Genomic DNA, 23,801 nt, shown 5'->3' with positions numbered 1-23,801 from the left:
CAATGCCAGCGCCGAAGAGAGGAGGAGGAGAGGAGCGGGGCTTCATTCCCCTCGCATCGCTGAAACCCCGGGACAGTTAAGTGTCCGATTATCAAAAGTCATCAGCTGCAGTATTTGTAGCTGCTGACTTTTTATTTATTTATTTTTTAAGCAGAACTCCGCTTTAATATTTTTTTAAGTTAGAAGTTAATTATTATTTAATCAATTATTATTACATATTCATTTATTTTACTTATTTATGATGGTTGTGTATTTGTTTTACATTTATTTATTCATATATTATTACTATTTCATTTTTGACTTTTTTTTTCCTTTGAGCAGAAAAATCACGCAGAAACGCGTTTCCATTCATTTCTATGGGAATTCAAACGTGCCAAAAATGCCCAAATCTGCCCGATTCGAGCGACAAACAAAGCCCCAGAACTTGTTTGGCTTCAGGCGACTCGGAGTGGAGATGTGAACCGTCTTCGTAGAGAATAATTGATTCTTTTTTTTTTCTCCTCCAGCGTTTTTGAGCTTTAAGCAGATAATTGCTCAGGTGTGAATGGGGCCTGAGATGTGAAGTTCCTTGGTGTTCCTGTCTGCTAGTGAAACAATAGGCAGCATACAAATTACGGGCCTGGGACACAAGAGCCATGGAATGCCTACCTTCCCTTTTCATATTCCCAGCAGCACTTTACTTGTTCTAGTTTTAATTTTTTATTTATATAAATATATATTTAATTTTATACCACCACCCCCTTTCTTTAGAATGTAAGCTCTACGAGCCGGGCCCTCCCGTCCCTTCTGTATTGAACTGTAATTGTGTTGTCCCCCCTCTACATTGTAAAGTGCTGCGTAAACTGTGGGCGCTATATAAATCGTGTATAATAATAATAATAATAATAATAATATTTCTTATATCCAGTAGTGGCCCGTCCACATGGGGCGCAGGGGCGCCGCCCCCCAAATCATGCACCCGGCCCCTAATCTACATGAAGGGTGCCGGACGCATGGATTCCAATGGGGTCTTTTTTTTTTTTTTAGAAGCACGTAATTAGAGCCCGGGGCGCTAATTGGCTTTAAAAAAGGGGTGGGCACAGAGCACAGTGGGTGGACCGACCGGGGGGTGGCTGTGGGTGCATTGTTTGCTGCCCCCCCCCCCAAAAAAAAAATGCCACCAGCCGCCACTGCTTATATCTGAAAAAGCAAATGAATCCGACATACAGCGGCCTGACTCCTGGTTGTTCTGGTTGGTCCAGTTTTAAAGCTGAAGTTTAACCTGCTTACTCCCTCCTCACTCATCAACACACTAAAGGAATGGTGCAAAAAAAAAAAAAAAGAAAGAAAGAAGAATCAGCTTTCATGCCATACCTTGTTTTAGACCCAGTGATGTGATCACTTGAACTCTGTGCTTTTCTATGCAATGCAGGCAGATCATGGCTGGTGGGGGGGGGCACCCTGCTGGACCCTTCCACCAGCCATGATTTTTGCATTGAGAAGCAAGGAGACCCAGAGATGAGATCACAGGGTCTACAATAGAATATTTAATAAAAAAAAAAGAAAAAAAAAAAGAAATTAAAAATGTCATTAGTATGTTGGTAAGTGGATGGGGGGGGGGGGGGGGGTTGGGAGAACCAGGGAAGGCACAATACTCCAGCGGCTGGTGACTCTTTATATTACCAGCCGAGCTTCTTGAGTTCGTTCACCTTGCCCAGTATAAACTCTGCAGATAAAGCAATGATTAGCAAATACCTTGAAGGGTAGAATAGAAGATTATAAACTTTGCAGATGCTGACTGTGCTGGAAATCACAACACTTGTCAGCCAAGCAGATTGAAGGGAGATTCCATCTAAAGGGGGGAGTTTTAGTGCCGCCATTATGGAGTATTTAGCAATGAAAATCAGATATTTTGCTGCCTTCTGTTTTTAAAAGTCAGGCTGGATTCACACCCGAGTGTCGTGTTTTTGAGCGTTTGTGTGCAGCGTTTTTGAGCTTTGCCATTTTATAATTAGCCAATAAAGAAAAATATCATCTGTTTCCTCTTTTGTTGCTATGTTTTTTCAGCTTTTTTATTTGCTTTTACTTATTTATTATTATTCATTTATAAATTGTTTTACTTTTTTTTTCCGCCTGTCAGTTTTCTAGGAGGACCTGAACGGGCGCTCCATGCACCTCTATGGAGCGACGGATGTCAACGGTGACATGTCCACTGACATCCGATCTGCTCCGATCCGCTGAATCCAGACAGATGGAGACCCTATTTTCCATCCGCCTGGCGGATTAGATCGGATGAAAACAGACAGGTGATCCGTTTTCATCCGATCCGCCATAGAAGAGAGCGGAGCTCTGACAGGTCTGTCCCTGCACAGTGAGCGGAGACAGACAACAGAGCGATCCCCCGCTGAGCAAGCGGAGTCCTTCAAAACGGAGATGTGTGTGTGAAAGGGGCCTAAGGGGTTAAAGCGGTTGTAAACCCAGACATCCCAACCTGCAAAAACTCACTGCCCATGAAATGCAGCCTTACCAGTTCCCAAGAAATAGAGCCTTACCAGTGCCCATGAAATAGAGCCTTACCAGTTCCCATGTAATGCAGCCTTACCAGTGCCCATGAATAGGGATGAGCCGAACACCCCCCGGTTCGGTTCGCACCAGAATCTGCGAACGGACCGAAAGTTTGCACGAACGTTAGAACCCCATTGACGTCTATGGGACTCGAACGTTCGAAATCAAAAGTGCTCATTTTAAAAGCTAATTTGCAAGGTATTGTCCTAAAAAGGGTTTTGGGACCCGGGTCCTACCCCAGGGGACATGTATCAATGCAAAAAAAACTTTTAAAAACGGACGTTTTTTCGGGAGCAGTGATTTTAATGATGCTTAAAGTAAAAAAAAAAAAAGTGAAATATTCCTTTAAATATCGTACCTGGGGGGTGTCTATAGTATGCCTGTAAAGTGACGCGTGTTTCCCATGTTTAGAACAGTCCCTGCACCAAATGTCATTTTTAAAGGAAAAAATCTCATTTAAAACTGCTTGCGGGTTTAATGTAATGTCGGGTCCTGGCAATATGGATGAAAATCAGTGAGACAAACGGCATGGGTACCCCCCAGACCATTACCAGGCCCTTTGGGTCTTGTATGGATATTAAGGGGAACCCCGCACCCAAATTAAAATAAGGAAAGGTGTGGGGCCACCAGGCCCTATATACTCTGAACAGCAGTATACAGGCTGTAGGTTTGTTGTTAAGTAGAATCTCTTTGTAATTTTGAACGGGTACATTTTTAACGTGTTTAGCTCCAGCCAAAAAATCTTTTTTAAGCTTTTTGGAAAACATAGGGAAGGGTTATCACCCCTGTGACATTTGTTTTGCTGTCTTTCCTCCTCTTCAGAAGATTTCACCTCACTTTTTGTCCCAATGGATTGGAAAGCATCAGTGGAAAGGAGAAATGTTTTTCCCACATTAACTCTTACAGGAGAGAATTTCCCTTCCTAGGGGTAGATTTCACTTCCTGTTGTCTCCTTCCATTTGCAAGTAGGAGTCGTTTGTAAGTTAGTTGTTTGAAAGTAGGGTCCTGCCCTATATACTCAGCAGAAATTTGGGCCTTAGGTGTTGCTGTGGCCACAACACTGTAAGCCCTCACAGGGCCCTGCTGTGAAATATTAGATCAAGAATTGTAATTACATGCCCCTGTTGAACGGGAGCTGAAAAATTAGGCCTTAGGCACTGGTGCTGGTGCCACAACACTGCAACCCCTCACAGACACTCTAGTTGGAATGCAGGAACGAGCCCTGCTGCAAAGTATTGCATCAAAAATTGTAATTACACGCCCCTGTTAAACAAGGGCTGAAAAATTGGGCCTTAGGCACTGGTGCTGGTGCCACAACACTGCAACCCCTCACAGACACTCTAGTTGGAATGCAGGAACGAGCCCTGCTGCAAAGTATTACATCAAAAATCGTAATTACACACCCCTGTTAAACAGGGGCTGAAAAATTGTGCCTTATGCCGCGTACACACGAGCGGACTTTACGGCGGACTTTGCCCGGCGGACTGGATTTCGTCGGACAATTCGATGTGTGTGGGCTCCAGCGGACTTTGTTTTCTCAAAAGTTGGACGGACTTAGATTTTAAACTTGTTTAAAATTTATCCGTTGAAATCGAGTCCGGTCGAAAAGTCCGCTCGTCTGTATGCTAGTTCGACGGACAAAAAGGCACGCTAGGGCAGCTATTGGCTACTGGCTATGAACTTCCTTGTTTTAGTCCGGTCGTACGTCATCACGTACGAATTCGACGGACTTTGGTGGATTGTGTGTAGGCAAGTCCGTTCATTCACAAAGTCCGTCGGAAAGTACGTCGAAAAATCCGCCGGGCAAAGTCCGCCGTAAAGTCCGACCGTGTGTACGCGGCATTAGGCACTGGTGGTGGCGCCCAGAACCAAAAATGCTCTTACAAGCTATCAGCGTGATGATTGAGGAGGAAGAGGATAATTACTCAGGAATAGTCACTCAGCATCAGCATAGGCAGTCTTTGAAGGGATCTGAGATTTCAAAAAAAATTATTCAGTTACATCAGCATCAGGTGCTTGGTAGCTGGTGGTGATCCAAGACTCATTCATTTTTATGAAGGTCAGTCGATCGACCGAGTCAGTGGACAGACGCACCCTGTGATCGGTTACCACGCCTCCAGCAGCACTGAATGTGCGTTCTGAAAGAACGCTGGATGCAGGACAGGCCAGTAGCTCAATTGCATACTGTGCAAGCTCTGGCCAGTGATCCATCCTCAAGACCCAGTAACCCAGAGGATTTTCGGTGGGAAAGGTGTCCAAGTCTGATCTTGCCCCTAGGTATTCCTGCACCATGTAAAACAGACGCTGGCGATGGTTGCTGGAACCGATCATACCTTGGGGCTGCGGACCAAAAAATTGTCTGAACGCATCGGTCAGACGGCCACCTTCTCCACCGCTCCTTCTTTGACTGACCGAAGCCTCAGCAACACGTTGTCCAGAAACAGGAGTTTGTAACCTCCCAGTCTCTGGGAACGCGTTGCACAGACCTTTCTGCAAGGCCTCCCGAAGATGTTTCATCCTCTGCTCCCTCTGCGATGGCAAGATAAGGTCCGCAACCTTACCCTTGTAACGTGGATCAAGGAGGGTTGCCAGCCAGTATTGGTCCTTCTCCTTGATACCACGAATACGAGGATCCTTACGCAGGCTTTGCAGGATCAGGGAGGCCATGCAGCGTAGGTTTGCTGAGGCATTCGGTCCGGAGTCCTCTGGGTCACTAAGGACGACATGGTCCGCAGCCACCTCCTCCCAGCCACGTACAAGTCCATGTGTTTCTTGGGACTGATCCCTTAAAGACTGCTGCTGATGCTGAGTTCCAGGCTCCACCTCCATACTGACACAATCTTCCTCCTCCTCCTCCTCCTCTTCCTCCTCGTCCTCTTCCTGTGTGATCGGCGGGCACGCAGGAACACTGTCTGAATAAAGGGGGCCTTGAGAGCTAAGGAAGTCCTCCTCTTCCTGCCTCTGTTCTGCCTCAAGTGCCCTGTCCATTATTCCACGCAGCGTGTGCTCCAACAGGTGGACAAGGGGGACAGTGTCACTGATGCATGCACTGTCACTGCTCACCATCCTCGTGGCCTCCTCAAATGGTGACAGGACAGTGCATGCATCCCTGATCATGGCCCACTGGTGTGGGGAAAAAAAAAACAAGCTCCCCTGACCCTGTCCTGGTGCCATAGTCGCACAGGTACTCATTGATGGCCCTCTGCTGCGTGTGCAGCCGCTGAAGCATGGCCAACGTTGAGTTCCACCTGGTGGACATGTCACAGATTAGGCGGTTCTTGGGCAGGTTAAACTCCTTTTGGAGGTCCGTCAGCCGAGCACTGGCATTATATGACCGGCGGAAATGCACAGACTTTCCTGGCCTGCCTCAGGACATCCTGTAAGCCCGGGTACCTGCCCAAGAACCGCTGCACCACCAAGTTAAGGACGTGAGCCAAACAGGGCACATGGGTCATTTGTCCCTGTCGGAGGGCAGAGAGGAGGTTGGTGCCATTGTCGCAAACCACCATTCCTGCCTTAAGTTGGCGTGGCGTCAACCACCTCTGAACCTGCCCCTGCAGAGCTGACAGAACCTCTGCCCCAGTGTGGCTCCTGTCCCCCAAGCACACCAGCTCAAGCACCGCATGGCATCTTTTGGCCTGCGTACTTGCGTAGCCCCTTGAACGACTACGGAGCACCGCTGGTTCCGAGGAAGAGGCCATGGAGGAAGAAGAAGAGGAGGGGGTGGAGGAGAGAGGTGTGTCACAATCATTAGCATTTTGGAGGCATGGTGGCGGAACAACCTCCAACACTACTGCACCTTGTCCTGCATCCTTCCCAGCTGCCAGCAGAGTCACCCAATGCGCCGTGAAACTTAGGTAACGTCCCTGTCCATGCCTGCTGGACCATGAGTCAGCGGTAATATGCACCTTACCGCTGACCGCCCTGTCCAGCGAGGCATGGACATTGCCTTCCACATGCTGGTAGAGAGCTGGAATCGCCTTCCGTGAGAAAAAGTGGCGTTTGGGTACCTGCCACTGAGGAACTGCACATTCCACAAACTCACGGAAGGGGGCAGACTCTACCAACTGAAAAGGCAGCAGTTGAAGTGCTAGCAATTTTGCCAAGCTAGCATTCAACCGCTGGGCATGTGGATGGCTGGGAGCAAACTTCTTTCGGCGGTGCAGCAGCTGGGGCAGGGAAATTTGCCTGGTACAATCTGATGTCGGTGTACCAAAATCAGATTGCCCACAAGTACGTGGCTGTGACACACCTAATTCTACACCTTCATTCCTCTCAGTGCAGGTCTCAGAGAGGACTGAAGGTCTAGTGGGGTTGGAAATCTCAGCTGATGAGGAGCAAGCAGAGGTCCTCTTTGTTCTTTGGTGTGGGTCTTTTAGATACGCTTGCCAACGAACTGCATGGCAGGTCAACATATGTCTGGTCAAGCATGTGGTACCCAAGCGGGAGATGTTTTGGCCACGCGAGATACGCTTGAGACATATGTTGCAAATAGCAGCGGTGCGATCTGATGCACTCGTCTCAAAAAAGGCCCACACCAAAGAACTTTTTGAATAACGCGCAGAGACTGCAGCGCCCTGCACATGTGGAGCTTTGGGGTGTGATGCAGTCAATGTGCTGCCCTTAGGCTGGCCCCTGGAGGGCATCCTGCCTCGTTGGTGATGTGCCGCCTCCTCCTCCTCCTCCTCCTCCTCTCTCCTATCAGGCACCCACGTTGAGTCAGTGACCTCATCATCCCCTCCCTCCTCATCACTGGAGCAAACCTGGCAGTATGCTGCAGCAGGGGGAGCATGACTGCCAGATTGCTGTCCTTCTTGGGCACCCCCTCTGTCCGTGCTCGTGTTACTGCCTTCATCGAGCTCAGTATCATCATCAGAGCCTTCCAAACGCTGGGCATCCTCCTGGAGCATGTACCCAACACTGTGGTCAAACAGTTCGAGGGACTCCTCAGGAGGACATGGTGGGGCTAGGGAAGGAGTCACTGATGACATTGAGCCGAGGGAAGAGGCCGCTGCTTTGCCAGACAAAGTACCCTGGGCATGGGTGAGAGAGGATGAGGAGGATGAGGACGGCTTGGTCATCCACTCGACCAAGTCTTCCGCATGTTGCGGCTCAACATGGCCAGCTGCCGAAAAAAAGGCCAAGCGTGTCCCATGGCCACGTGCTGATGAGGATGCACCGTCTCCACGACCAGCACTAGACACAGAGCCTGCTTGCCCTCTCTTATTGGCTTGTGACTGTCTGCCTCTCCTTCTTGGCCTTCCAGACATACTAATGGCCTGTAGCTGCACTAAGCTGGGATATATATATATATATATATATATATATATATATATACTGATACTGCAGCTAGCAAAATCAACTGCCTGCCTGTAGTATGAGAACACCACCAACCTTCTACAGGTAGCTTTAGCTGAACACTGTGAGGTGGACGCACCCCACTAACTTGTAGGTTTAGCAGAACACTGTGAGCAAGACGCACTGCACTAACTGTAAATAGTCTAGCTGCCTGACTGTGGTACTAATAGGATCAAAAGAACACCAGCAATTTTCTTTAAAATACTGTAACAAGACAAGCCTGCCTGTCAGTAAGAAGATAACAGGAACGGATCTAGCTGAACACTGTGAGCAGGACGCACCCCACTAGCTTGTAGGTTTAGCTGAACACTGTGAGGTGGACGCACCCCACTAACTTGTAGGTTTAGCTGAACACTGTGAGCAGGACGCACCCCACTAACTTGTAGGTTTAGCAGAACACTGTGAGCAGGACGCACTGCACTAACTGTAAATAGTCTAGCTGCCTGACTGTGGTACTAATAGGATCAAACGAACACCAGCAATTTTCTTCAGGTAGCTGTATTTACTGTAACAAGACAAGCCTGCCTGTCAGTAAGAAGATAACAGAAACGGATCTAGCTGAACACTGTGAGCAGGACGCACCCCACTAGCTTGTAGGTTTAGCTGAACACTGTGAGGTGGACGCACCCCACTAACTTGTAGGTTTAGCTGAACACTGTGAGCAGGACGCACCCCACTAACTTGTAGGTTTAGCAGAACACTGTGAGCAGGACGCACTGCACTAACTGTAAATAGTCTAGCTGCCTGACTGTGGTACTAATAGGATCAAAAGAACATCAGTAATTTTCTTTAAAATACTGTAACAAGACAAGCCTGCCTGTCAGTAAGAAGATAACAGGAACGGATCTAGCTGAACACTGTGAGCAGGATGCACTGCACTAAATGTAAATAGTCTAGAAGATAACAGGAACGGATCTAGCTAAACTGAATACAGTGTATATATATATATATATATATATGCAACACCTGGGATGCATATATATACACAATACACTTTAAGTGCAGCTAACTGACTGACTGTTCTGCCTAATTTAGCTAACTCAAATGAAATGACACTGTCTCTCTCTCTCTCTCTAAGCACACCGGAACACACTGCACAGGGCCGCCGTGCAGGCGGCCTTATATAGTGTGGGGCGTGTACTAAATCCCCTGAGCCATAATTGGCCAAAGCCTCCTTGGCTTTGGCCAATTATGGCTCTCTGTTAAGGCGGCGCTGTGATTGGCCAAGCATGCGGGTCATAGTGCATGCTTGGCCAATCATCAGCAAGCAATGCACTGCGATGCCGCAGTGAATTATGGGCCGTGACGCACCACACGAATTTGGCGCGAACGGCCCATATCGTTCGCAATTCGACGAACGATCGAACAGCCGATGTTCGAGTCGAACATGGGTTCGACTCGAACACGAAGCTCATCCCTACCCATGAAATACAGCCTTACCAGTGCCCATGTAATGCAGCCTTACCAGTGCCCAGGTAATGCAGCCTTACCAGTGCCCACGTAATGCAGCCTTACCAGTGCCCACGTAATGCAGCCTTACCAGTGCCCACGTAATGCAGTCTTACCAGTGCCCACGTAATGCAGCCTTACCAGTGCCCACGTAATGCAGCCTTACCAGTACCCACGTAATGCAGCCTTACCAGTGCCCACGTAATGCAGCCTTACCAGTGCCCATGAAAAGCAGCCTTACCAGTGCCCATGTAATGCAGCCTTACCAGTGCTCAGAAAATACAGCCTTACCCGTGCCCACATAATGCAGCCTTACCAGTGCCCATGTAATGCAGCCTTACCAGTGCCCTTGAAATGCAGTCTTACCAGTGCCCACGTAATGCAGTCTTAGCAGTGCCCACGTAATGCAGCCTTACCAGTGCCCACGTAATGCAGCCTTACCAGTACCCACATAATGCAGCCTTACCAGTGCCCATGAAAAGCAGCCTTACCAGTGCCCATGTAATGCAGCCTTACCAGTGCCCAGAAAATACAGCCTTACCCGTGCCCACATAATGCAGCCTTACCAGTGCCCATGTAATGCAGCCTTACCAGTGCCCTTGAAATGCAGTTTTACCAGTGCCCACGTAATGCAGCCTTACCAGTGCCCAGAAAATACAGCCTTACCTGTGCCCATGTAATGCAGCCTTACCAGTGCCCATGAAATGCAGCCTTACCAGTGCCCCTGAAATGCAGCCTGATTACACAGAGCTCTGAAACAGATTTGAATAACCCGGCGGCAACTGTAACAAATTCCCGCCTCCTATGACACAAGTCACACTGATTCAATATATCATTTGATCAGTGTTCTATCTAGGAGGCGGGACTTTGTTACAGTCCTCCACCTTGCACAAACGGGGACGTCATCACATCCGCCTGTCACTCACCCACAGACAGAAGACAGAGCAGCCCGAGCGGCCACCATCTATTCGGCGGCTCGGGCTGCTCTGTCTTCTGTCTGTGGCTGAGTGACAGGCCCAACCGGGAGATCGCCCGGCGATCGCAGGTGTCCATGAGCCCGCAGCCAAATGCGGGAGACTCCCGCAACTCGCAGGACACTTGGGATGTCTGTAAACGCGTTTTTTCTTACCTGCAAGGCAAAGTCATAATGTGCTAATATGCATCATGTGCCTGGGCACACCCTAATCACCTAGTGCACATTAGCATTATCGCTCTGTGTAGCAGCGGGGAGGTGGGAAGGATCTCCCTCTTACTGGATCTGCCAAAAGAGAAATGTTTATCCATTTTTCTTTCACTGTGCTGGCAGGGAGATCAATGTGCCAGGGCCATTTACAGTATATATTTGCACACACGCACGTGTGTGAGCTTTGGGCAATAGGAATAGGCTATGCACACCTATGTTGTCAGTAGGGGTGTCAGTGCTGTTTCAGCCAATAAGGAGAGGGAGTCGGATCGGGAGGGGGCTCAGGTGAGTATTGGAGGGGGGGGGGGGGTTGGGGGGAACAGCAAGCAAAAGGTTTTTACCTTCATGCATAGGTAAGAAACCTTCAGCCTCTACAGCCACTTTAAGCCGAGTCCAATGAGATTTGAAAATGACAGTCACTTGACTGAAGATCCTTCTTGTGTTTGTCCATCCTTATTGATTTTATTATCAGCTGATCCAGCATATTTTATACAAATGTTCTTGCCATCACTGCTGAGACTGAAGAATATTGAATAGAAGGGTTCCAAGTTGAACTTCTACTGCGGTGTTAAGCCTCGTACACACAGGGGCGGATCGGGGGGGGGGGGGGGGGGCAATGGGGCAATTGCCCCCCCCAGAAAATAGTACTGACTCTAAAGCTTTCTCCCTCCGCCACCTCACCAGATTTGTGTTACGAGGTGTAGCGTCACATATGGCGACCCATTACATTTGGCTACCCGCTGGACTGTGCATGCACAACGCCGCCATATGCGTTCCAACACTGTGGTGATCTGCGCTTGCGCAGAATTTTGTGGCCACACCCCTGAGTCCAGGTTCAAGCCCCACCATCCAAGTGGACATAGAGTTAGATTATAATTATGCCGAGCGAAGCGAGGCCATGCCCGAAGCGTGGCGAGCGAAGTGAGCCCACAAGGGGCCCTGTGGCAAAGTGGTCTTACAACAGTGTTGGAACGCATATGGCGGCGGCGCGCATGCGCACTCCAGCGGGTAGCAAAATGGGATGGGTAGCCGAATGTGACGTGACACACAGGCATCTAAATGCAGCTGCTGGGACTTTATTTTTGCTTCCCCTGGCTCTCCCAGGTGGCCTAAAATATATTCCCTGGGCCCCATCAGTTCATTTAGAGGGGGCCAGCGGCGTCACTATGGGGGGGTCTGGATCGATGTGATACCGGGGCCGCTGCTACCCGCTGGCAGAGTTGCCGCAGGGCGGTGCGAGTGTCACTTCCCTGTCAGGCGGAGTGATCTCCACCCAACAGGAGCTTCCTAGTCCCTGCTTGTGTGACGTCACGATTCAGAGGTGCGAGGGATTGAAGACAAGATGCTGCCAGAGCTCAGTGCACTGCAAGTGAGTGATCAGTTAGCTAAGGCATTGTTATGTTAATGAGTTAACACCTTGTCTTACATGTAAAGTGGTTAATGCTTTGGGGGGGGGGGGTTAAATAATTTACAATGGTAATTGTAATCTGGCACATGGAGGGGGTTAATGTACTCATGTATTAGTGACCAGTGGCAATTAACCCCTTTGTGCTGCATTAATGACAGTGGCACCATCAGTGTTAATTAACCCCTTTTATGCTACAGCATGAAGGGGTTTATAAACACTGCCACTAATGCCACTAATGCAGCACAAAGGGGTAAAATAATCGCCACTGGTCAGTAATACATCAGTGAGTACATTAACCCCCTCCATGTGCCATATTCCAATTACCAATCATCATCATTATCATCATGATAATCACACAGTATAAGTGCGTTATGCCCCAGCACCTGTATTGTGTGATTATCATGATGATAATGATGATATAGAATGACAGAAATATTCGTCTTTAGTCTTCATTCACACAGGGGGCGCTGCAGACATGCGTCTAACATGCAGCGATGTCTTTTACTGGCTTGTGGATGCATAAAGTGTTCCATGCATCCCAATGCCGGCATCCCATTTATTTCTACTGAGACACACAGCCGCTATATCCCAATATGTCATGCATGCGGATCCCAGAATGCATGCAGGGTTCATTCAAGGACCCGCACCAGCATGTCATATTGGGATATAGCGGCTGTGTGTAGAAATAAATGGGATGCTGGTGTTCTGTTGAGAAGCGCCCGAAAACCCAGCTGGTACCCTGTTTGGGGCAGACTAACCTACAGAATGAAATGGGAACCTTCACCGGCACATTCATACACTGCCAAAGCAGCAACATGGTGGCTTATAGGTAAGACTCTTCTCTTTCCAGACTGTGGTATTGGGTTCATTTCGCACCCTTGTCTGTGTGCGATTTGGATTGGTGGCTAAATGTGTGCCCAACGGCTGATAATTCAATTGGATTCCACCATAATGTGTGGGTATAATGTGAACAACAGCGTTTAGATATACTTGGGAAGCAGAGACTTATTGACTAGACTTTCCCACCAAAGAAGTAACGGTTCTATACGGTTTGGAGAAAATAGACATACAAATATAAAAGTAGTTCCATGGGGTCCATGTTTTCTACGCCGAATAGATTGAATTTAACTTTAAAAAAAATCTTACCTGCCAAAAATTGGACCTCCCACGAGCTGAAGGATTCCAAAAACGGTCTGTAGATAGCCGAAACCTACAGTGTCCAAGCCCAGGTTCTTCGCCAGATACTGAAATATGAGCCATCAAAGAGAAGATGGTTAGTTAGAGGGAAGGCACGGGTGATGGATAGGAAATGATGGAAGTTGTAGGATGGTGATACATGATTTGGTACATGATTTGGTGAGTCGTTATTAAACACTGCTGTTGGCCATATCCAAGCTGTATGACTTTTTTTTTAGCATGCTGGGGAATATAAGTGATATTTTTTAGCCAACCTGCAAGTTAACCATAGTAAAGTAACTGCAACAACATGCATATTTGCCAAAAGTCTCTGGTTTCCAGGGACAGCCTTGGGGCTTTGAAGCCTTATTCCTAGGAATAACGTCCCTGGTCTTCAATCAGTAATCCCACCGCATTCCCTCACCAGAAATTACACTAATTATGAACATACAATGATATAGACACTTTTCTAATACAATTATAACCATGCAGGCAGGCAAAATGACTGATTTACTCAGTATTAGAAATTAACGTTCTTACCTTTTTTTTACAAGGTTAAAAATTTCTGTCATGTGACCATACATCTCTTCTCCATTATGGTGGGGGGCGGGGTTACAGGACACTGCAGGCATACAGCATGCCTGTAGTCCATAGTCCAGGGGTGTCAAACTGGCAGGCCCTCCAGCCGTTGAAAAACTACAAGTCCCATCATGCCTCTGCCTGTGGGAGCCAGTGTTCTATGAGAAAGCTGCTACCCATCAGAAAATGCAACAGAAGTGACGTTCCGTCGTGGCCATCTTGGTACACCCGCACTCGCCCGCAGTAAGCCTAAAGTCAGAAGGCGACAAGCAGACATCTTTTTACACCCACTGAAGTCTTGCCTTTCACACTTAGTTTTACCAGTAAACGGAGCTTATATAGTCAAATACAGTATTTGGAAGTCCGTGTGACTGCTTTGATGTTGAATCATAAAATCTGTGGTGTTCTGTCAGATTAGCAAACGTTTAAGATCAGCAGGCTTGCCGATGCCTTTAAAATTCAACATCAAAACAGTCACACAGACTTCACTTTGACTATATAAGCTCAATTTACTGGTAAAACTAAGTGTGAAATGCAAGACTTCAGTGGGTGTAAAAAGATGTCTGCTTGCCGCCTTCTGACTAGGCTTACTGTGGACGAGTGCGGGTGTACCAAGATGGCCGTGCCGGGACGTCACTTCCATTACATATTCTGATGGGTAGCGGCTTTCTGACAGGGCATCAGCCTTCCATTGCCTCATGGGATTTGCAGCTCGAAGGCCACCAGTTTGACACCTGTGCCAAAGTCCGTTCAGCCCAAGGCAAGTTGCAAGCTTTGCTTGGGCAGAGGGTATGTTCAAGAGACAGGCTGTCATTGGGAGGGGGTGTGGGCCAGAGGCAGGCAGTGCTGAATTTATAAAGCTTGGCTGAGAGTTCAGAAAAAAGGTGGCGGAGTGCTGAAGTTACACTCTGTAGTGCTCAGTGAGGAGAGCTCTGAGAGCTGATTGGAGGGAAGGGACACACCCCCTTTACACAGCATACAGGAACAGAGCTGAGGCTGTCAATCAGCTGGAGATCCCACCCCTGGTCACCATGTTTCATCAGGAAAACATGTCAGGAGTGACCCATGCTGATAGCAGAGAAATTAAGGAGCAGACAAAAATGACACTTAGTGCTCTGGATTGAGACAAGTACACACTATAGAGGGATATGCTTTGTTCATATTTCAAGTCTGAGGTTTTCAACCACTTACCGCAAACTGCCGTAACTGTACGTTGGTACTTTGACGTGAAATACCGGGGTTATGGCAGCAGATAGCTGCCATAACCCTGGTATTTTCTGAAACAGCAGTGGTCCTCTTTAAAGGTAAAAGTGGTCTCTGGGGGTATATTCACTGCGAGATCACTTTTATTGGTGGTGGTGCCCACCCCCCACCCCCCTCCTGCCACGTTCCGGTCGTCTCCGCCACTTACCAGAACCACCGGTAGCGGCGGAGATCATCCGATCCTTTCCCCTCTGAGGCTGTGAGTCGAGTGAGGGAATGATGGCCCCCCCACCCGTCTCAATGACGTTGGATGACAGAAGCAACGTCAAACTGCCTTAAAGGGGAATTTTTTTTTATTTGAAAAAATAAAAAAATTATATATTTTTATTATTGCATTTAAGGCCCCTTTCACACTGGGGCGGTTTGCAGGCACTATTGCGCTAAAAATAGTGCCTGCAAACCGACCCGAAGTGCCGCTGCTGTGTCTCCAGTGTGAAAGTCCCGAGGGCTTTCACACTGGAGCGGTGCGCTAGCAGGACGGGGAAAAAAGTCCTGCTAACAGCATCTTTGGAGCGGGGAAGGAGCGGAGTGTATACCGCTCCTTCACCGCTCCTGCCCATTTAAATCAATGGGACAGCGCGTGGTTTTTAACCCTTTCTTGGCCGCTAGCGGGGCGGTTTTACTGAATACCGCCGACGCCGCCCCAGTGTGAAAGGGGCCTAAGTGTAAATGTGAGATCTGAGGTCTTAAACATTAAAGATGTAAACAGATGTAACACACATGTGAAGTATCACCGCGATCGGTAGATCGAGAGCAATAATTCTAGCCCAAAATCTCCTCTGTAATTTAAAACTGGTAACCTGTAGAAATTGTTAAACGTCGCCTATGGAAATTTTTAAGGGTCAAAGTTTGTCGCCATTCCACGAGCGGGCGTAATTTTGAAGCGTGACATGTTGGGTATTAATTTACTCAAAATTACTCAAAATTGGGCTAACTTTTTCTTATTTTTTCAAAAAAGTGTGTTTGTAAGACCACTGCGCAAATACGGTGTGAACAAAGTATTGCAATGTCCGCCATCTTATTTCTCTAGGTTGTCTGAAAAAAAAATATATAATGTTTGGGAGTTCTAAGCAATTTTCTAGCAAAAAAAAAATGATTTAAACTTGTTTCAAAATAAGCCCGGTCCTTAAAGTGGTTGTAAACCCTTTACAACCACTTTAAACTAGAGGCAAGTCTATAATTAGGCTTACCTGTAGCTGCACTGGATATCTTCTAAACCTGCACGGTTTAGGAGATATCCCTGTATTTGCATGTGCAGACATGATCGGCACATGCGCACTTAAGCCAACTGAAGCAATGGCACGTACGCGCCGTTGCTGCAGTTGTACTGTGCCGTTACCTGCGGCTCCCGCGCGCTGTGCGCGACATCATGGTGGCTCTGGCCAATCACAGCGCCGGAGCTGCGATGCCCGGAAGTAACCCCCCGGGAGAGATGTCGCCGGCCGGAGGGGGAGACGAGGACGGCTGCGGGGGCTTCGATCTAAGGTAAATATTTCATAATGAGATAGTATGCTATGCATACATACTAGCTCATTATGCCTTTGTCTTGCAGGGGGTTTTTTTTTTGTTTTTTTTTTTACCAGGGTTTACAACCACTTTAATATAGGCTTACCTGTAGGTAAAAGTGGTTGTGCAGGGTGTACAACCACTTTAAGTGGCTGAGCTTTGACAAAAAAAAAAAAACTGGAAGTGGATTGGCTACCATGCAGAGCTTCACCAGATTTTGCATTCTCCAGTTTTTAGTAAATCAACCCCCATAAGGCTCATACATCTTGGGGGGCGCACAGTTTGGCATGCTCGCATCGGACGCTAGACATGTGCGATTAGTCCGTAAATTCGTAAATTTGGGAGGATCCAAAATACGAATTGCTATGCTTCCGAATTTTGTACGAAATTTTGTTTACGAATTCCGGATCCAAATTCCTAACGAACATTCGTAATTGTTACGAAAAGTTAACGAACCTAAAAGTTAAAAACTCCGGGAAGTCAGCACAGCCCAGGGATGGTGGGAGTCTCTCATAATGATAAATGTATCATAACGAACATTCGTAATTGTTACAAAAAGTTACCGAGCCTAGGGAAAAATGTGTATTTCGTACGAAATTTCGGACACAAATGACGAAATACGAATTAATTCTAATACGAAACGAAACAAATTTGACGGCGCACATGGACGCTAGCTGACCTTGTTCTGGAACTACCTGTAATGATCATAATGAAGCTTAGCTCCATTCCCTCCTACCTAGTTTAAAGCCTCCCTATCGCTCCCTTAGACCCCTTTCACACTGGGGCGGTTTGCAGGCGTTATTGCGCTAAAAATAGCGCCTGCAAACCGACCCTAAACAGCCTCCGCTGTTTGTTCAGTGTGAAAGCCCGAGGGCTTTCACACTGAAGCGGTGCGCTGGCAGGAGAAGAAAAAAATCTCCTGCTAGCCGCATCTTTGGAGCGGGGAAGGAGCGGTGTATTCACCGCTCCTTCACCGCTCCTGCCCATTGAAATTAATGGGACAGCGCGGCTATACCGCGGTAATACCGCGGATATAGCCGCGCTATACGAGGGGTTTTAACCCTTTTTTGGCCGCCAGCGGGGGGGTTAAAACCGCACCGCTAGCGGCTGAATACCGCGGTAAAACTGTTTTACCGCCGACGCCCCCTACCGCCCCAGTGTGAAAGGGGCCTTAATGCAAAGAGTAGTCCTAATGACCTGCAACAAAACTTCAGAGGTGGAATGGTTGGACCAAGCTGAACTTTTACAGGAAAAGCCAAGATTTGCATGTGACTTCAGCTGTTATATTTCTGGATTTACTAATTGATTGCTATACGGTTTTAGCTGCCAGAAGCTTTTCTTTTTTCTTTTTAGCACCTGCTCAGTTTAAATTGTGCAGGTCCGTCTTCGAATTTTTATTCACTAGAGCAGCGAATAAATGAATAAACTGGGATTTTTGGGCATTTCCCCCGGCTCCATATATGTGGGTTTCAGCCGTGTCTGCGTTTCCAGCAGCAAAAAGGTGCATGCACCCTTCTCAAAGTGCGGACCACAGGGAAATCACATTGGTCGCTTTTTCTGCTAGAAACGCAGGCATGTCATTTTGACCATGCGATCTCCCTGCGGTACCCACACATGCGCTGTGATTTTACATTTGTGGGGGTGCCGTTCAGCCCCCCCCCATGCATTTTCACAGAGCAGTGTGTTTTCTTTTTTTTTTTACGAAATATACGTTTATTAAAGCTCAAGAAAGGGCAATTCCTTAATGAAATGACATTAACATATATAGAATTCGAGGACACAGCCTCTTTCTTTATCATAACTGAAAAGAAGGTAATAACATATTCCATTCCTGATAAAATGTCTATTCTACAGAAGAGCGTATGGAGAATTCAACCCTGTAATGTTCCCCATATATAAATGCTTAGCTCTTTCCTTTGCCATTTTCCTTTTTCAAAGAAATAGAGAGTAAGAAGTGAAAGAAGAATAGTAGGAGTGGAGAAAAGGTTGGAGAAGAAGATAGGAGGGGGAAACAAAAGGGAAGGGTAGGGGGGGGGTAGGGGGCATACGGAAGTGGTACGTGCACGTGACTGGGGTCGTCTGTATCCGAAACGACGGCCGGTGGGTCCCACCAGCCCACTCCAGCCTTTAATCCCTCTCTAGAAGAGTCTGTCCCTCAGTAGAATATATAAAAATAAGCCACCTGGACCATGTCCTGGTGTACTTTTCATTTTGATGTCTGGCCGTAAGAACCATATCTTCCATTTTTCTGATTTCTTCCACCTTGTTGAGCCACATGCCCACAGTCGGAGATTTGGTGGATTTCCATAAAAGGAGGATGCATGCCTTTGCTGCATCCAACAGGTGTCTGATCAGCGATTTTTTTGTAGGCCTTACTTGACATATTAGATGCATGGAGGAGGAAGAAAGCAGGATCCGCCAGGATAGGACGTTCCCGTGAATTTCTGTACGGTATGTTGAACGGTCTTCCAGAACTGCCCCAAGCTGGGGCAGGTCCAGAAAACATGCAGGATCGTTCCCCGATCTCCCTGGCACCTCCAACAGAGATCCGAGGAAGAAGGGAAGAACTTTTGTATTTTCACGGGAGTGTTGTGCCATCTGGTGACTAACTTATAGTTGGTTTCCTGCATCTTGGTGCATATTGGAGATCTATATGTAAAGTAAAGAATATTTTGTTTTTGCCGTGACGTAAAGGTGCATTGTAAGTCCCTTTCCCATGCTGTGAGGGCGTGCATTTGATGGCCGTCTGGTGGCGTGATCAACAGTTGGTAGGAGACAGATAAGGTGTGTGGTAAAGCTCCCTCTTCTGTACAGTGAGTTTCGTATGTAGTCAAAGTCTGCTCAAAGTTCCCCGGAGGGGGTAGAGTTTTGAAAAAGTGATCGAGGTGGAGGGCTCTCCAGAAATCTAAACGAAATGGTCCCTCTAAATTCATGAGGGCAGCTGGGGAGGGCCACCGACCGTCCGTAATGAAATGGGACGCCTGAAAGTAGCCTGAGGCTCATAGGGTAGCGAAATACTGGGTCTGTGTACCCCGGAACGAATTCCGGGGATCCCAAGATCGGGCGCAGCGGCGAGTTAATAGACGTGAGGCGGGATCGTGTAAAGAGAGACGAAACATGTTCGCGTGGTAACCCCTATCAGAGGATGATTTTTCATGTTTCTTGGTAAGGATTTATGGCACCAGGGAGCTCTGTTCAAGGGTAGAGCACATTGAGTCTGTTCCAGTTGGGTCCATAGTTTGGTAGACTGGTAGCGGTTCCAGTCAATCAGTCTGGTCAAATGAGTTGCTTGTTGGTATTTGTGAAGATCTGGCACAGCCAAACCTCCATACAGTTTGGGTAGTGTTAGCTGTCGCTTATTAAGTCTGGGTCTTTTGTGTGCCCATATGAAGTCAAAGAAAAGGGCGAGCAGTGTGTTTTCACTGCCGGCGGTTGGGGTGCGGGAATCGCAGCCACCATGCAGAGGTGTGAACCGAGCCTTACCCCTCGTTCACACTGAACACAGTTTTGATCAGATGAACTCGCACGATTACAAAGCCGCATTTTAGGTCCGACTTCGAGGGTTGACTTGAAAAGACATCAGTGCGGGTTCATGCACAGATGTCTATTAAAATTGCCCCCCCCCCCCCAGAAGTCGCCAAAAGTAGTGCAGGAACTGCTTTTGGAAATCGGAGCGGCGCAGCAAAGTTGGCGTCGCACGGATTGGGACGCTCCTATTGAGATGATGTGGGATCCTCCGCTCAGAGAGGGGCTTAAACCAGAGTGCTTGTGTCTCATTATCTCCAGGAAGAGAAGAGCCCCAGGTGCTGGCTAAATGCTGATGCAAGTAGAAGAGAACAAGAAGACCTGGACAACCTGGACAATGGATAAATCCGTCTTTTTATTCAAAATACAGGATCACGGGGTACACAAAACACGACTGTGGGGTGGTACAAGAATAGCTGACGTGTTTCGCACTTACACCATGAGTAAGCACTTGGTGTAAGTGCGAAACGCGTCAGCTATTCTTGGTAAGCACTTGGTGTAAGTGCGAAACGTGTCAGCTATTCTTGTACCACCCCACAGTCGTGTTTTGTGTACCCCATGATCCTGTATTTTGAATAAAAAGATGGATTTATCCATTCCAGTGTGCGGCTGTCCAGGTCTTCTTCTTCTCTTCTACTTGGAACGCTCCTATTGCCGGCAATAGGCTCCGAATTGACATGCAATTTGGCCTGTCGATGTGAGCGCGGCTTACATACCCTCACAACTTTTTGAGATGGGAATGAGGGACACCTATCAGCAAAAGTATGCAGGGATAGGACACGCCCCTTGCCACGACTCCTTAAAGAAGAATTGTACAAAAAAAAAACAAGATTGGTTAAACCCACAAGTGCTTTTTTTTTTTTACCACTACTATTCTTTTATATTGGCTTTTGAAATTTACAAATGCAGCAATTTAGAAATCAGATGAAAGGTTTAGCACTGGGAAACACTTTTTGATAGATAAAAAGTGCATTTTATATACAACTATATAGATCAGATCAAAATGAGGACAAATGAGGAGGAAAGAGGGACAGAGGAACTTTGCTTTAAATCAGGGACAGTCCCTCCAAATCAGGGACAGTTGGGAGCTATGGGCTTATGCCCCGTACACACGGTCGGATTTTCCGACGGAAAATGTGTGATAGGACCTTGTTGTCGGAAATTCCGACCGTGTGTGGGCTCCATCACACATTTTCCATCGGAATTTCCGACACACAAAGTTTGAGAGCAGGCTATAAAATTTTCCGACAACAAAATCCGTTGTCGGAAATTCCGATCGTGTGTACACAAATCTGACCGACAAAGTGCCACGCATGCTCAGAATAAATAAAGAGACGAAAGCTATTGGCTACTGCCCCGTTTATAGTCCCGACATACGTGTTTTACGTCACCGCGTTCAGAACGATCGGATTTTCCGACAACTTTGTGTGACCGTGTGTATGCAAGACAAGTTTGAGCCAACATCCATCGGAAAAAATCCTAGGATTTTGTTGTCGGAATGTCCGATCAATGTCCGATCGTATGTACGGGGCATAAGTGTTCTGTGGTCCTCCAAGACAGCATTGTGAGTAATAATTGCATTACACCGGCATCACAGAAATGTTCCTGGAAAGATATTTACTTGGCAACAAAGTAATAACGGAGGTTGTCATGCACGCTATAGAAGAAGGCTGTCAGCACAGTGACCTTTGCTACAATGTATTTCATAATTGTCTGGGCTACTTACCGGCGTGACTGCAAATTGCATGAAGAGGCAGGAGATGTCCAGGGCTGAGAGCAGGTAGGTGATCCTGATGACCTGCTGCTTGGATCTGGAGGGCCCCGGATCTGATGCCATTGCAGCCTGCATGCTCTGAACACTTCTGGAGGAATAAAGAGGATTCCACTTTTCCTTTCCCCAGTTCCTGTGTGCAGAGCAAAGTTCAGACCAAGTCCCTCCCTCCCTTACAGCAACAGCTTCCATGGCAGCCACTGCTGCTCTATAGTAATGATAGGGTGCAGTATATGATTTTGCATACACTGGGGGGGGGGTCACTACAATTCATGGGGCCACTCCTGCAACTTCTCTTTGCAGCACCTAGGAATATCAGTTAGTACAATAGTGGAAATGACCCTGATATAAGGTCTGTCTACATCAAGAACAGGCAGCAGGAGAGCAGTGCAGGGAGTTCACTCTCAGGCTCCACTCACACGTGTGCGACTCCAAAGCTATGCGATTTTTACATCGCGACTTTGGATGTGTGCGACTTGGACGCAACTTTTTTTTTTTGCGCAACTGCCGCATTGATAACATCACACCTCCCAACGTTCTGAAATGGGAATGAGGGACACCTACTAGCAAAAGTATGTAGGCATAGGACACACCCCCTGCCACACCCCCTTAAAGGAGAATTGTATATATATTAAAAAAAAAAGTGATTGGTTAAACCCACAAGTTCTTTTTACCACTACTATTCCTTTATATTGGCTTTTGGTATTTACAAATGCAGCAATCTAGAAATTGGATTAGCACTGGGAAACACTTTTTGAAAGATAAAAAAAAGTGCATTTTATATACAACTATATAGATCAGACCGAAATGAGGGACAAATGAGGAGGAATGAGGGACAGAGGGACATTGCTCCAAATCAGGGACAGTAGGGAGCTATGATAACATTAACCACTTGTCGTCCGTATAACTTATACGGTGGCAAGGTGGCACTGCTGCGCCGGATCACGTATCTAGTACGGAGTGGCAGCTGGTGGGTTTTTTTCGGTGGGGGGGGTGGCAAACAACCACCCACCCCCACCAAGTGGCACCCACCCCCATGCCGTTTGCCGGTTGGTCCAGCACTTACCCCATCGGTGGGTGTCAGGCAGTGTAGTGCAGTGGCTCCGTGTCCTCTCCTCCATGGTGGCTTCCAGCTCCTCCCCTCCTCCTCCTAGGCGTCCAATAGGATCGCCTGTCCTTTCAGCCACTCGGAGACCAGTGTCAAAATCGGCTTCCTGATTGGCCGGGAGGAGAATTAGTGTTACAACAGGGAATATTAATTTGCTGTTGTAACACACCTGGGTGGGATTGCAGTGCACTCTCTGCGACCCGAGTCCACCCTATATTGAAGCCTATTAGAGCCTCTGGCTCTAATCGGCGGTTCAAAAAAACAAAACAGCCCCTCCCCACATTGCATTGCTCCCAACTGTCCCTGATTTGGAGGGACTGTCCCTGATTTGGAGCAATGTCCCTCTGTCTCTCTTTCCTCCTCATGTGTCCCTCATTTTGGTCTGAGATCTGTATAGATGTATATAAAATGCACTTTTTATCTATCAAAAAGTGTTTTCCAGCACTAAACCTTTCATCTGATTTCTAAATTGCTGCATTTGTAAATTCCGAAAGCCAATATAAAGGAATAGTAGTGGTAAAAAAAAGCACTTGTGGGTTTAACCAATCTTGTTTTTTTTGTACAATTCTCCTTTAAGGGGGCGTGGCAAGGGGTGTGTCCTATGCCTGCATACTTTTGCTGATAGGTGTCCCTCATTCCCATCTCAAAAAGTTGGGAGGTGTGCGCATTGGAATCCATTCGCTGGTGTCCTGAAAGGGGATGGACGCCTGGATGGGGGGGGGGCGCGCCCTTAATGGATGGGCCCCCCCCCTGCTAGTATGTAATCCGACACCTCAGAGTCTCCCGCTCTGATTATACACAGCGGGAGCTGATCTGCGAGTACCGCGGACTCCATGTTCGCTGGCACCCGCCAATCATCCAGCACAGAGGCAGCACTTCCCATAGTACACTAAAACACAGGCTAGGCACACAGTTATCCCTTTGATCGCCC

At 47.5% G+C, this 23,801-nt stretch overlaps 1 protein-coding gene across 1 annotated transcript in view; it reads right to left on the bottom strand.

Moving 5' to 3' along the window:
• Nucleotides 1–21,969, bottom strand: part of SLC67A1 (solute carrier family 67 member 1) — a 96,096-nt gene extending 74,127 nt beyond the window's left edge. Inside the window, exons 1-2 of the mRNA XM_073604142.1 lie at nucleotides 21,718–21,969; nucleotides 13,089–13,186 (exon numbers count right to left, since the gene is read on the bottom strand). Of these exons, the coding sequence (XP_073460243.1) occupies nucleotides 13,089–13,186; nucleotides 21,718–21,954 (335 nt within the window). The 5' untranslated portion in view covers nucleotides 21,955–21,969. The remainder of the gene's footprint in view (nucleotides 1–13,088; nucleotides 13,187–21,717) is intronic.
• Between the last annotated feature and the right edge of the window lie 1,832 nt (nucleotides 21,970–23,801).

This window comes from Aquarana catesbeiana, linkage group LG11 (genome assembly GCF_042186555.1).
Source record: "Aquarana catesbeiana isolate 2022-GZ linkage group LG11, ASM4218655v1, whole genome shotgun sequence".
NCBI lineage: Eukaryota > Metazoa > Chordata > Amphibia > Anura > Ranidae > Aquarana > Aquarana catesbeiana.
Note: the sequence above shows the minus strand (reverse complement) of the source record. Positions and strands in the feature narration are given on the sequence as shown.